General features: G+C 42.8%; 1 protein-coding gene and 1 long non-coding RNA gene across 2 annotated transcripts in view; one reads left to right on the forward strand and one right to left on the reverse strand.

Annotated features, from left to right (window-relative positions):
• MUC5AC (mucin 5AC, oligomeric mucus/gel-forming) overlaps positions 1 to 5,717 on the forward strand; it is a 56,729-nt gene extending 51,012 nt beyond the window's left edge. Inside the window, exons 43-49 of the mRNA XM_065592020.1 lie at positions 25 to 65; positions 506 to 628; positions 734 to 832; positions 1,802 to 1,930; positions 2,771 to 2,828; positions 3,437 to 3,542; positions 4,295 to 5,717. Of these exons, the coding sequence (XP_065448092.1) occupies positions 25 to 65; positions 506 to 628; positions 734 to 832; positions 1,802 to 1,930; positions 2,771 to 2,828; positions 3,437 to 3,542; positions 4,295 to 4,544 (806 nt within the window). The 3' untranslated portion in view covers positions 4,545 to 5,717. The remainder of the gene's footprint in view (positions 1 to 24; positions 66 to 505; positions 629 to 733; positions 833 to 1,801; positions 1,931 to 2,770; positions 2,829 to 3,436; positions 3,543 to 4,294) is intronic.
• The window catches only part of LOC135982982 (uncharacterized), a 92,793-nt gene that overhangs the window by 60,512 nt on the left and 17,752 nt on the right, over positions 1 to 14,529 (reverse strand). The gene's annotated exons all lie outside the window — the stretch shown is intronic.

Genomic DNA, 14,529 nt, shown 5'->3' on the forward strand with positions numbered 1-14,529 from the left:
CTGTTTTGTTTTTTCCCCTTACAGAGTTAAAACCAGGCTGTGTAACCAATGGAACTTTCTACATGGTATGTACATATATGTTACTTACTCTAACACAAAACATATTAGTTTGCAGCGCCTAGCACAATGGGGTCCTGGCCCATGACTGGGGCTCCTGGGTGCTACAGTAATAACAAATAACCACAACAATGTAATAGAACAAAAATTGGTTCAGAATCCTAGCCGGGGCCTAAAACGTATATTCTTTGCACAAAGGCTGAGTTAAACATTGTCCATTACTTCATCAAAAAACAACATTCCATCACCCTCTGCATAAGCATAAGGAATTTGCCCCAAGAAAAATAAGGTACTCATATCACCAACACTGGGACTCTGGTTAAATAAAGTGGGTCAAATTTTCCAGTGTGGTTAAAGAATTTAGCCCAGTATTTCTGATCTCTGAGATCTGTACATGAAGCAATTTATTTTTATTGACAATTAATACTCCTCCTTTGACTTTGTTTAGCCTGGAGCTGTCATTCCAAAAGGTACCTGTGAAAAGTGCACCTGCTCTGCCAAAGTACAGCCAGACAGTCAGAGAAACATCGTTGACTGCCAGCCCATTCCATGTGACACTGAGTGCCCACCGGTGAGTGCTGCTTTTTGTCCCATCACACACAATTTAAAAACCTGCCTGAGAGGAAACGAGCATCCTTGACTCAGCGCAATTCCTTTTTTATTCCTTTACAAACAGGGCTATGAATATAAGATGAAATCTGGACAATGCTGTGGCAAGTGTGTACAGGAGGCTTGTGTACTGAAGATGAAGGATAACACAGTCCATGTGCTTCAGGTAACTAATGCTTTTAAGGTTTTGTGAACTCCAGTCTCCTTCTTTCCTTTTCTGTCCCGGTGTTTATCACACTCGCTCGCTGTGTCTTCTCTCATGTTAGATCTCACTCCGTGCTTGGCCAGTCCCCAGGACAATGGGGCTTCCATTCTGATTGAGGCTTCTAGGAGCTACTGCAATAATGATAGCTTTCAGAATTCAATGTTAAAAGCAATGTAGATAAAAACACTGGGCCGGGCTTTGCCCTCGGTATGAAAACACAGCACTCATTGCTCTCAATGGGAATCACTCTCATGAGGGCAGAATCTGGCTGCATGTGGCCAATCGCAATTGGAAGCTTTACAATATTACTGGACAAATCCTGGCATCAATGAAGTCACGGGAAATCTTGACACTGTCTTGAATGGTATTAGGGTTTGCCCCACTGTGTATTTTCTCAAGAGGAAGAGTATCTTGATATCTTTACAAAGGAAACAATAGGTCATTACAGACAGACATGTCTTCAGCACCAAGTTCACGAGTATATACACTTTATTACAACTTGAGGGTATGACTGATGACAAAACAAAGAGACTGTTCACAGCCACTTTGTCTCCCTTCCAAACCAACCTGTACACTCACTGCATTTTTCTTGGTATCGCTAATTCTTATTGTACTATTATCGCTTGACTGTAATTCAGTAGTAGTTGAGTAGGGATAGGTGAATCCATTATTAAAACGATCTTGAAAGTGTAATGGTAGTATATAGTCTCCTCACACTTTCAATGAACTGGGTTTTATTACTTACACAATAGTAGCTATGCTGCTAACATTACAAAAGCCCTCAACAGGAACTCCCCTGATTTAGCCCTCAAGGACTGTAAATGACCTTTTTGCAGAATAATCACACTGTAGTAGATAGTATGAAAAAAAGGATTTTTTAAAGACATAATGCGTAGATTTCTATTAATTTTTTACAACTGTTACTTACAGGCTGGAAAAGTCTGGCATGAGCCTGGTGATAACTGTACCTTCTATAAATGTGAACAAATTGAGGATCAGTTTATTTCTGTCACTGTAAGGAAAGCCTGTCAACACATATACCCAGAAGACTGCGATCCCGTAAGTACTACTAAATATTCCTCTAATTCTCACGTTTGTTGCCTGGGGAAGGATAGACAAAAACACCAGGACACTGTGTCCAAAGATTATACCTATTATGTGGGATGCAATTCTAATTATAGCCTATTCAAATATGGTCCCTTTGAATTTGACTTGAGCCAAAGTTATGTGCTGCGCTGGATTACAGAGCATGGAGTAGAGAACAGAACACACAAAAAGGAGTTGGATTTTCAAAAGTGCTAAGTGATACAGGAGCACAAATTCCATTGAAAGTGAATTGGACTTGTGCTCCTAAGTCACTTAGGTGATTTTGAAAATCCCACCCAATGAGACTAAGTAAGGTGAAAGAGAGTACATTATTTTGAAGGGGAATTGATTGAAATAAAGCTATCCAACTCAGTCAACATTTTGGGATGGACTGGAACCAGGGCCGCATAGGTGGAAGGTCAGTATTTTATTAACTATGTGACCAATACTGGTATAATCCCTTACTTGCAACACTCCAACTTCAGTCACTCAGAAGTGTATGTATCTGCAGCATGCAGTATTTAAAAGTTGGGTTAGTATATACAATATTAGAATGCTTAATTCTGAGGGTAGAAAGAGAAAATGAGCGCCGCTCAATGCCAGCCTATAAAGAAGCTGCCTATTACTGGTATACTGATGCAGAAGTTGCCCCTCACTGGAATAGCTTAAGCTCCCCCAGCCTTGCTTCAAATCAGCATCTATCTCAATGCAGACCTCTTGCTGGCACCAAGGAAACTTGGGAAGCTGGGAAACCCCCCAGGTTGGTACATACGCTCCAATTCTGAATCATTTCCCCCTATTTCTGCATTCCAGGCTGATATCATGCTAAGTGAAGATGGCTGCTGCAAATCATGCCCATTACCCCGTAAAAGTAAGTCATGCTAATTTTGTGGTGTAAAGATAAAATACATGGTCTAACTAGTGCTTTGAAGCATATGACCCACATTGGGTGGCAGGTGCACACATATATTGGCTGGGCTGATGTGATCTGAGGCATTATGCCTGTGTAGAATAAGTTCAGGCAGTTTGTCTTCTGCTGGGGCAAGAGAGGGGAATAGGGAGTGGCTGGGAAAAGAACATTCCCAGCACACAGTACAGTTCCTTTGACAATGTATAGTATGTGCTTCTCCCTCCCTACTGCTAAATACTAGCCATTATGTGGAAGGGACAGGGCCATGCTCACTCTCCAGCATAGCTGGACATGTTCTCTTCGAAGGATAGAGTGACACACCAATCATGGTAGCTGGCCATACATTTAAGAGGTGCCCGTGGCAAAATTCAGTCTGGGCCGTGCACCAGTGCTTAAGGGAGCAGGAGCCTTTTTCCCTCCTTGAAAACAGAAGCAGCAAGAGCCACCGTTTCGCCATATGTAATTAAAACAGGTGAACACATGATGGCAGCTCCACCTCTCTGTTTTCTATCAATAATTGCATACGGTAAACAAACATATTTTCAATTATTTTCCCTTTATCACTCCAGCTTGTAGTCTGCGTAGTACTACCACTGTCATCAGTCAAAATGACTGCAACTCTTCTGTGCCTGTTGAACTAACATACTGCGAAGGCAACTGTGATACTTCTTCAATGTAAGTGGCTACAAGCTCATTACTCACTCTCCTTGTATATGATTGTCCCTGTGTCCTCTTGGCATTCATTCATTATATTGGTGGCAGGGAGCAAATTATGCATTTCCACCTAACAAGCAGGTGTTTGTTTCTACTGTGTTGACTTGAATTTCTGATATCTGCTATGTTACAAGATGTTAATTACCTTAAGATGGAAGCTCGGTGGTATAGCAACAAATGCCTTTAACCTCTGACATCCTAACTTGATCTCTTGCCCATTTAAAAATGAGGTTGCTAGTCTCATCCTGGACATCATTTGTGCACTGATGATGTATGACCTTGGCTAAGTCATTTAGCCCCTCTGTACCTCAGTTTCTCCATCTGTATAATGTACATAATATTTAGCCACCTTTGTAAAGTACTTTGAGATTTTTGGTTGATAATGCACAGTATTAATGTATCAGGGGGTAGCCGTGTTAGTCTGTATCTACAAAAAGAACAAGGAGTCTGGTGGCACCTTAAAGACTAATAGATTTATTTGGGCATAAGATTCTGCCACTCTTACATGCAGCACTAACTTCTTCCACAAATAGTCCCACTGAAATTATATTTCACCACAGTATTGTCACAGTAATAATGTCAAACCGATTGCTTCCAACAAAGAGGCACCATATTTGGTGATATCTAGCAATGGGGGTGTATTTTATTGTTGGTTTTTGCTGCAGTATTTCTAAATCTTTCTTTCTTGTTGGCTTTGTTTTGTGGCCAATCAGCTATTCCCTTGAGGCGAATGTGATGCAACACAAGTGCAAGTGTTGTCAGGAGATCAAGACCAGCAAAAGACAGGTGACCCTGAGCTGCCCTGATGGAAGCACCACTGATTACTCATACACCCATGTGGAGCAGTGCGATTGTGCAGGCACGGAGTGCATCCCCCAAGCCCCTCCCACCACTCCAGCACAGCAGCAGGAGCAAGAACAGCAGCAACAGGAACAGATCCAGCAGCAACAAGGGCAGTCCTAGAACCAGGAGCAGAACCAGAAAAATGAACCAAAACCAGGAAGAGTAGAATATAGACTGAAATAAATCTTTTCACTTTTTTTTCCTAATAATAAACAAGTATCCAAAGCAGCTAGAATCTTGGACATACGGATGAAATTCCTGTATACACGCTAGAAATTTCTGTTTCCTAATTATTTCAGCTTCCCTTATCAATGGGTCTCATTGCTTTGAGTGTCTTCTTTTAACTTGAGAGGTGCAGGATTAGGAAATCTTGAGGTTTGTTTTTTCTCGGCGGTGCTGTACTATAGGACTGACAGCTTTTCTTTCAAGAGGGTGGGGTGAGTGGAACTATACTCTAACTAAAGTCCTTGATGTAAATCGTAGTCTCTTTTTGTCTTGAAATTTTCCCTGTGGTGATTCTGATACTGACTGCCCAAGGCCAAGCATAGAACAAACATCACTGGGTCATTAATAATTTTTCACTAGTCACGGTCATTACACACCCACCTGACACTGACTAATCATTGCACTGAATTAGACAACTTTTAAAATCCCCTGATTCCAGTTCAATTAGGCAGTGTCAACAATTCAAGTCCAGGAAAAACACAGACTATCGCGCTCACCTTCCTACCTTTTTGTTTGTTTGCTTGTTTGTTGTTTTAGCATTAAAGAGAGTTTAGGTTGTAGAAACTGCATCTTCTCAAACTTCAAACTTTAAAGATACTGGGGGGGGGGTTGTGGTGTTGTAGAAAAGAAAGGAAGAAAGAAAGAAAGCCTATCATACAAGGTTGCTGCAGAATATCCTATGTTTACATGAGATCATCAGCATAGTAAATGTATGAAAATTTGGATTCTTGTATTTGTTTTTGGTTAACTGTTTACAGAAGAAATATATTTTTGCCAAAAGGGGTATATGAAGGATTTTTGTAAACAAAAGTAATAATAATAGTAATATAAATTCTTTCCTAGGAAGCTGAGATTTTTTTTAAATGTTGTACTATTGCTATTTATTTTGTTTCTGGGAAAAATAAGTGTATTGGACCATTTCCTCCACAATTAATGTTGCCCCCATTTTCTAGCATCAGTGGGTATCTGGTTGTGGGATGTTTTCTTTTTCTATTTTGTTTTGGGTTTTGTTTGTTTCTTAAGAGGAAAAAAAGTTATGATGATTAATAAACTTTTAGCATTTTGCAACTTTTGTGTCCTCTGCTTTTTTCATTTTGCTGAATCCTTCACAAGCAGTTTGTTTGCCCTACATAATATTTGCTTCCCCATCTACCGCAGAGTTTTCTAATCAGCCCCAGTTCAGGATGTCACTGCGTGGAGTGGCACCCCGTCCTTATTCGAGATTTAGAAGTGTGCTTTGTGTAGAGACTCTAGCCTTTGGTGCAATAAACGCACACACTTTTTGTAAGTAACAGAAGATTCTTTATTAGGATTGGCAGAATGGAAATTGTGTAAATGCCACCCACCTGTTCTCAGACTTTAAGGCCTAATGTACCATATCTAAAACTCCAACAAACTGACCTTGCCACCTTTGTAAATTTAATGGATCTTATTCTGACACTACACTATATTTGCTTGCTTAGAAATATCAGTGTGGTAACTTAACTGTGGGTAATTAGACATTTATAGCCTCAGAACATAGGCAAAGCAGGTCTGCTTATGCAGTCTGTCTTTCTGGGAAATTCACAGTGTGAGCAGGAAACTGTGTAGCCTGGAAAAACCTCAGCTAAGGGGAGAAAGACACAGGTCTCTGCCCAAGAGAGATGATGGCTGGGAATAGTGGGTGCCCATAGTGGACCACAAAAGGGAAATACGGGTGCTGTTGCTCTGAACTGTGACACTCCCTTTTCCTGCTTGCTCTGGGTAACACAGAGTTATCTACAGCAGGGGTAGGCAACCTATGGCACGCGTGCCGAAGGTGGCACACAAGCTGATTTTCAGTGGCACTCATGCTGCCCGGGTCCTGGCCACTGGTCTGGGGGGCTCTGCATTTTAATTTAATTTTAAATGAAGCTTCTTAAACATTTTAAAATCCTTTTTACTTTACAAACAACAATAGTTTAGTTATATATTATAGACTTATAGAAAGAGACCTTCTAAAAATGTTACAATGTATTACTGGCACGCGAAACCTTAAATTAGATGGAATAAATGAAGACTCAGCGCAGCACTTCTGAAAGGTTGCCGGCCCCTGATCTACAGGCTAGATGCTGGGTCTCTGTTCCTCCAAGAATAACCTGTGATGCTTCTCCTCCAGCTCATTCTGGGGGAGGGAAGGTAGGATACCTAGTAATGGACAAGTAGGTTAGTTACACTAACCCTCCTCAGGAGCGGAAGCTCAATCCACCAGCCCAACTTTATGCCACAGGGCTGCCATATGACCCTCAATCTTTTCTCTATCCAAAGCCTGAATCTCAGCAACATAACTTCTCTCATTACTTGAAAACAGTGTGTATTCAGAGTATGCCACCAGCAACTTCACATGGCTCGCTGGCAGAGCAGGACTTGCTCCAGTCCTTGAGAGATTTGTGCCAATTAGGCCATTAATAGAGACTCCCAACTGCCTTAGCAAACTCCCCCTTTTCTACTTGTTCTGTACCACTCCTTGACTCTAAATTCTCAGGTACACTCCTTACTGTGACTACTGACTAGGTGCGATGAACAATGCTTGCGTCCTTTGTCCTTAGCCTCTCAACCAAAAATCCTTTGGGAAGAGTAGCTAAGGATTGACATTGGGTTCCTCTTTGGCTTTGCTGGGAAGTTCATTCATCCATCCTTATTACATTGACTCAGCTGTGAGGCCACTGCATCCATTGTCTGAGACTTTATTGTGATTCCCATTTTCCAATGCCTTGCTGGACATCTTCCCTCTTACTGAGATCCTCACCCTTCAGGATCACCCCTACTCCAGTCTCTGGAATGGCTCCCTCCTATGAACTCTCTCATCTTTTATTCCTCTCCTTGTCACGCTGGTAGTTCTTTCAATCATTCTGTTGATAATGCACTGATATGGATTGTGTCCATAATGGTCAAGACTTGCCACAAATTCACTGCCTTGCAGCACTATCCCTCCTGTAGCTGTGACATTGACAGCTAATGGAGCCTACTCGCCTTCAGTTACACCAAATTCTACATTCTTGCTATCTCCTATTTATTTATGATAGTGCCTACAACGTATTAGGTGCTTCCCTCACATTCAAGGAGGGATGATCCCTGTTCTGAGGCTCTCACAACTTACGGACATTGACAAATAGACAGGTATTAAATGCAAAATTCAGCCAAAAATAAAGTGGAAACATGAGTGAATTTGCAAATGATCTCTTGATGCATCTCAGCTTATTGTGCAGGTCACAGTAACTCTCTTGTGCAGAGAATGTGTAATACACCTGACGTGACACTAGAAGGCACCAGGCTTACAGTTTATGCACCTGAATTCTGTTTTACAGTAATTCCCTCACTTAAAATCATCCAGGTTAATGTTGTTTTGTCGCTGTTCTATTAGAGAACATGCTCATTTAAAGTTGTGCAATGTTCAGTTATAACACCCTTCACCGCCTCCCACCCGATGGCAGGCTCCGTGGATCAGCACCTCCCCACTCCTGCTCCGTGCCTCCTGCCCGCTGCAATCAATTGTTTCGTGGAGTGCAGGGAGGCTGGGAGTGAGGATGCAGCATGCTTGGGGGAGAGGGTGAGAAGAGGTGGGTCGGGGTGGGGCCTTGGGCCTTGCTCAGCCTGGCTCCCTTGTCGAGCCCAAACCTGCAGAGCTTGCATGGGTAGGACTCTGCAGGCCTAGGAGTCGGGGTGTTGTTGGCCCACACCCTCAACAGAGCTCTGGGGCCAGAGGCTATTCACTTACCCGGTCACAGCTGTGAGTCAAGCTGCACCAAATTGGCATAAAGAAATTTACCAAGAAAAAAAAAAAGGAAAGCAAAACATCAATCTCTAGATGTGTTTTTTTGAGTTGGGAAAGTTCAGCAAGAACAGCAGGAGGAGCAGCGGGACAATCAACCCTCTTCCACCTTCTGACTCCACCACCTCAACCAAGCTTCACAATCATCATTGCTGAGTACAGTATTAAATTGCTTAAAACTTATACTGTATATGTATATAATGTCTTTTGTCTGGCGAAAAAATAATCCCTGGAATCTAACTCCGTCCTCCTCATTTACGTTAATTCTTATGGGGAAATTTGATTCGCTTATCATTGTTTCGCTTAAAGTCGCATTTTTCAGGAGCATAACCACAGCATTAAGTGAGGAGTTACTGTATTTAGAAAAAGGAAAGAATTACTCAAGAGTGTTATATTGTTGTTATAGTTTAACAAGTCAGTAGGCCAAATTCTGCCTTTGATTAACCCTTGATTCTGACTGTGCCCAGCACAAGTAACACTGGGGACAAGGACAGAATTTGGCACAACTTATCAGCTATCAGTAACTTATGTCACATAAAATGATCCTCAGAATACGAAGACATCAGGTCTGAAAACTGTTCATTGAAGAAAGAAATTATTCCAGCTGGAGAGGAGTCTTTAATTTCAGCCTAGTTTGGAGAAATCTCCCTGGAGACAGAACCCTCCCCACCTCCCTCCTGAACTTTTGTAGCTAAGACTCCTCTAAAGCATACTGTTTGATTATAGTTTGAGTGACTGACAAATTTTTTGTAGTTTTCACCCAGAAATCTAAGATGTAACCAAATAATGTTTGATCATCATTATTTCCTCTTTAAAACCATGTAAAGTATGTAAAATGTAAGGCCCAGCAGCCCTGTGTCAGCTAAAATTTCATTAGTCTATTCAGAGTTTACTAGCCAGCAACAACTTCTGGATAACTCACTACAGAACACACATCAAAGAAGCATGAACACATTAACCTTCAAATTAATTTACCGTTTTTTAAAGCACCACAAGATGGCACCAGAGCAAGTCATTAAATACCACAACAACAGACTGGTCCTCTCTTCCAAAGAACTGGCATTAGATGACCTATTAGGTATTTTGTGGTAGTTTTGCCACCTCTCGTGACTTTTATTTTTATTTTTTAATGCACTACAGTTTTAAGTGTTTTTCTTAACATCCTAGCCAATGGAGTCCAATGGTTAAGTTTTCACTAAAAAATAAATAAAATTTCCAGCCCTCATAGTTAGAGAGAAAACCTTGAAAATATGAAGCAGGTGTCCCCTAAAGGCTCAGTACCTGAGGAAAAATAAAAAGAATCCAACATGCATTTTTTTTAATCTCATGATTTTTAAGCCAACCTCATTATTTTGGGGTGCCTGGCTAATTCTTTAACGCTTGGGTGTGCAACAGTCTGGACTCAGGGCAAAGTCCATTTCCCTATTTTAGAGGCAGTATGATGGAGGGGGAAAGATGGCCAAAGGCTCAGTCCCTCTGCAGAATCCTTCTCTTTAAGAGACCCAGGACAGCATTGCTCAGGGGTTTGGATGAGGTCAGGTTTATATCCTGGTCCCAGATTTCTCTCACCATGTATGCAGAATGGCAACAGAACAGGCCTAAGCTCCTCTGGCCTAAGCATCCACTTGAGTCACTCAATTTCTGAGGGTGATAAGAGAGAAGCTGGTGTGAAGTTATGAGGCAGGTCACCCCTTGTGGCCAATGCTTCTCCCACAAAGGGTGCACAGGAGACACTACTGGTGTCTCCTCAGCTATAAGGAGTGGGCAGAGGACGCCAGTAGCTGTTTTTGGCAGGAGCCTCCGGCACCACCGTAAAACATATCAGGTATTCCTGGCCTGAATTAAGGCAATCCTGGCCTAGGAACAGTAAAATATCTGGTTCCCTTACCCCCTGCTTAGGGGTAATAGACAGAGGTCATTCACAAAGAATCCTCTACTTGGAATGATGGTTACTGAGGAGGGCAGTAGGGATGGGAATAGCAGCAGCGAGCTGGGGAGAAGAAGGATCCCCACCTGTCCACACAAAGAGGTGTAGCAAAGGCAGCAGTGGTGTAGGACCCCTCTTCTCCTTGGTCTGAGGCCTTCCCAAACCCTGAGACTTGTGGCCAGCAAGGGAGGTAGCAAGCCTTGGCCTGGCTGAACACTGAGACTTACAGTAGTGGGCACCCACAGATACTTACCAGGATAGGTCTAGATGAGCCATTTATACAATGGAGAGGAGGGCCTGGCTGGCAGCCTCTCCTGCAGCCAGCAGTCTGCTTCTACTGTAGCACTATTGCCTGTACTGCCAACCCTAGGAGTTCAAAAACCATGCGTTCAACCCCACCAAGAAACCATGAGACTAATTTAAAAACCATGAGATTTTTAAATATAATCAATGAATTTTGGTGGTGGTTGTTTTTTTGTCTGTCACCTCATTTTTTTAGCTTTTAGGGGAAAGGTTCAGTCCTAATTGTGTGTAATTATTTCAGGTTGAAATTTCAATTTGAAATGCACACACAGATATGCAGGCCTCTCCCACCTGCTGGGCTGCTCAGAGAGGTCCTCCAATTATCCTCTTCTACCCGCTAGGGGAGGGGACATTACATTCAATCACTCTCCATACCCCTTCCCTCCCTTCCCCACTCAACTCCTCCGCTCTCAGTTTCCTACCCATATCTCCCCTTCTTTGCCCCATCCCCTATTTTAGTCTCCTGCTCTGTCATGGGTCTCCCTGCCCCATCCTGCTCTGACTGCCTTCTCCCAACCCTGCTCCTTTCCCACAGAATCCCTATTTCTATTTACCCCCATATTCTCCTTCTCTGCTCCTCCAGTTTTCTTGCTTCCCAAAGTCCCAATGCTCCCTCTGCATTCTCTTCTCACCCTCACATTCTCCCTCCCTGACCCCCAAAGTTTCTCTACCTCCACCTACTCTAAACAAACACCCCCTCTCTCTCCACATTCCATTGTCTCCTCACTGTCTCAGGTGGCTCCTATCTTAGTTGAGAGCTGCCTGGCTTCAGTCCTAATAGAAATAAGAGCCAAGGGCCATCTTCACTAAGGGCAATTCCAGCTGCAATGCTGTAGGCAAAGGGAAATCATCTTAGTTGAGGGCAGCTGCTGGCTTCAGTTCTATAGATAACTGAAGATGGTGTCTATTTTTAGCAAGGGCAAAAACACAAAATCTAGCTTTCTCCTGACAACATAAGTGGCTTTAAAAAAATCTAAAATTGCAACACTGTGCCATCATCTTGTATATCACATAATCCCAGAGTCAGGGGCCTTACACTCAGGGCCTATTGAATCTAGTGCTTAATCCAGCCATAGTAAGGATGTGATCATATGTCAGAGGGGCTCTGGAGCAGAAACCAGGTGGGCAGAGATTCTGAGGCTTCTGTAATAAATTGGGTAGAGAGATCAGGAAGTAAACAAGAGCAGCATCAGCTCTATCTTCTTAAGAACTCCGAAGAAAAGACATTCACAGGTACAAGAACTGAGTTTTGGATACTACAGGTCAGATTCTGCACTCATTTACACAATTACATATCAAGAGTAACTCCATTGCAATTGAATTAATCCAGATTTACACTGGTGTAACTGAGAACAGAATCTGGCACTATTTTTTTATACTTAGCACATCACTGAACATGAAACTCTGTACTAGAAAAAGCTTTGGCACCCAAACATAGCTTTATTTTGTTCTGCTTCCTACCCTCTCTTTCACACACTCTCCTCATACCAATTCTTGACTGTAGCTCTTATTTATAACCACTGGGGGCAGATGTTTACCTATAATATTAACCATCCCCCAAATCATTCAAATACAACATTTATAGATTCATTCACTTATTTTCTTTCATATTATTCTCCTCTTTCTTGCAGACATAGCCATTTGTATAAAATAAAACCTAATTTCCCCCTTTTTACTTGCTTTAGTAAATATACATAAGTGCAATGGTAAACAAAAGCCAATAAACAAAGACCCATTTGATATGTGAATTACACAGAAAACTCGTATCAGATTATAAAATGTGCACTCAGACATGTGAGAAGCAGTGGATTCCCACAAAATGCTTAACAGCTAAATTAGCATGACAACTAATCTTGTATACCGAGCACCTGATTCCGATCTCACACCAGCATAACCACAATGACTTCCATAGAGTTACTCCTGATTTACACTGTTATGAATGACATTCAGCCCAGGACATTTTAACTGGATGTGTGCAAAAAAAGAGCTGGTTGAAAGCTGGAATTTCCATTCATGGGAAATTCTGAAGTTGTGGAAAAAATTAGTTCCAGTTCTTAACAAAAAAGTCGACTGGTGAGGAGTCAGGCACCTAGGAGCCATGGCTAAGCTGGAAGCCTCAGAGCTTGGGATCTGGGGCTCCCAGATTTTCTGCCACAGAGCAAAGAGTCTGGAATTCTGTGAGCCAGAGCTTAAGACAGGTCTCCCAGGGCTGTCAGATGTCAGAAGTAAGGCCCTGCAGCTGTGCGTCCTCAGTCTCCTGACAGCCTTAGGGGTCAGCTAGGCTGCCTGATGCACCGCTCTGCCTGGCTGGCTGAGGAAGCCAGCAGGCTGGTTCTTTACGCCACACAACAGCAGTAGCATGCTGACTACTCAATGCGCACACCCATGGACCCTCTGCTTACCTGTGTTTGCCATACTCCAAGCTGTGCTCCAGCCTAGACCCCAATCTTCACCCAGACCTGCTCTGGCCTAGACCCTGCCCGGTACCTGGCCTTGTTCCAGTCCTGTCCAGCCTTGCTCCTGCTTCTGAACCAGCCCTGCTCCTGACTCCGGTTCTGACCCTTGACTCCAATTACTAGCTCTGTCTCAATCCTTGGCTCTGGCGTCTGGACTCTGACTACAGTTTTCACACTCAGCCCTGGTTCTGACTGTCTTGACCCTTGGCTCTGGCATGCAGGTTCTGACTCCGGTTCTTATATCTGGCTCTGATCACTAGAGCTCACTCCTGCTCTGACCACTAGGCCAGACCACCTCTGACCTGGTCTCCTGGCACCAGGTTTCTGGCTCCATGGCAGGCACCATGGCAGGCACCCTGACAGCCCCAGCTCAAGCCATAAGAACACAGGAATTACCAGACCAGAACGGTTCAGAGGTCCATCTAGTCCATATGCAGCCTCTATAATAGTGGCCAATACCAATGCTTCAGAGGAACACAAGAACAGCCATACTGGGTCAGACCAAAGGTCCATCAAGCCCAGTATCCTGTCTTCCGACAGTGGCCAGTGCGAGGTGCCCCAGAGGGAATGAACAGAACAGGTAATCATCAAGTGATCCATCCCCTGTTGCTCATTCCCAGCTTCTAGCAAACAGAGGCTAGGGACACCATAGAAGATTAGGGTTGGAAGAGACCTCAGGAGTTCATCTAATCCAACCCCCTGCTCAAAGCAGGACTAACCCCAACTAAATCATCCCTGCACCATCCTGGCTAATAGCCATGGATGGACCTATCCACCATGAACGTATCTAGTTCTTTTTTGAACCCTGTTATAGTCTTGGTCTTCACAACATCCTCTGGCAAGGAGTACCACAGGTTGACTGTCCGTTGTGGGGGGAAAATACTTCCTTTTGTTTGTTTTAAACCTGCTGCCTATTAATTTCACTTGGTGAAGATAAAAGAAACACCATAATAGACAGTTATGTCATAACCTGCCATAGGGAATTTTTTCCTAATCCCCATCAGTTAGCACTTGCTTTATGCCCTGAAATATGAGATTATTTTTCCTTATCCTTTTTAATGTTATTTAACTATAAGTGCTCTCATATTTTATCAGTCAACCTAATGGAATTTTAGCCCCATTATTCAGTTACTACAGGTAATAAACAGCACGTAATATCTGGTTTGTGCTGAATGAAGATAAATTTAAGTCTACACTGAATGACGTACCTTGTGACAAGGTACAGTTAAGCAATATACATATCTGTATGAAACATCTCTACAATTCTGCCTGAAGTGATCCTGAAGTTTAAGAAACCTTTGTCTTTAGCAAGGAAGTTACTGGATTGATAGGTCCAACAATTAAAGACAACCCCTTTTGTCAATATTCCCATGCAGAGAGTTTCTAAAGCACAATAGGTAACAT

This window comes from Chrysemys picta, chromosome 4 (genome assembly GCF_011386835.1).
Source record: "Chrysemys picta bellii isolate R12L10 chromosome 4, ASM1138683v2, whole genome shotgun sequence".
NCBI lineage: Eukaryota > Metazoa > Chordata > Testudines > Emydidae > Chrysemys > Chrysemys picta.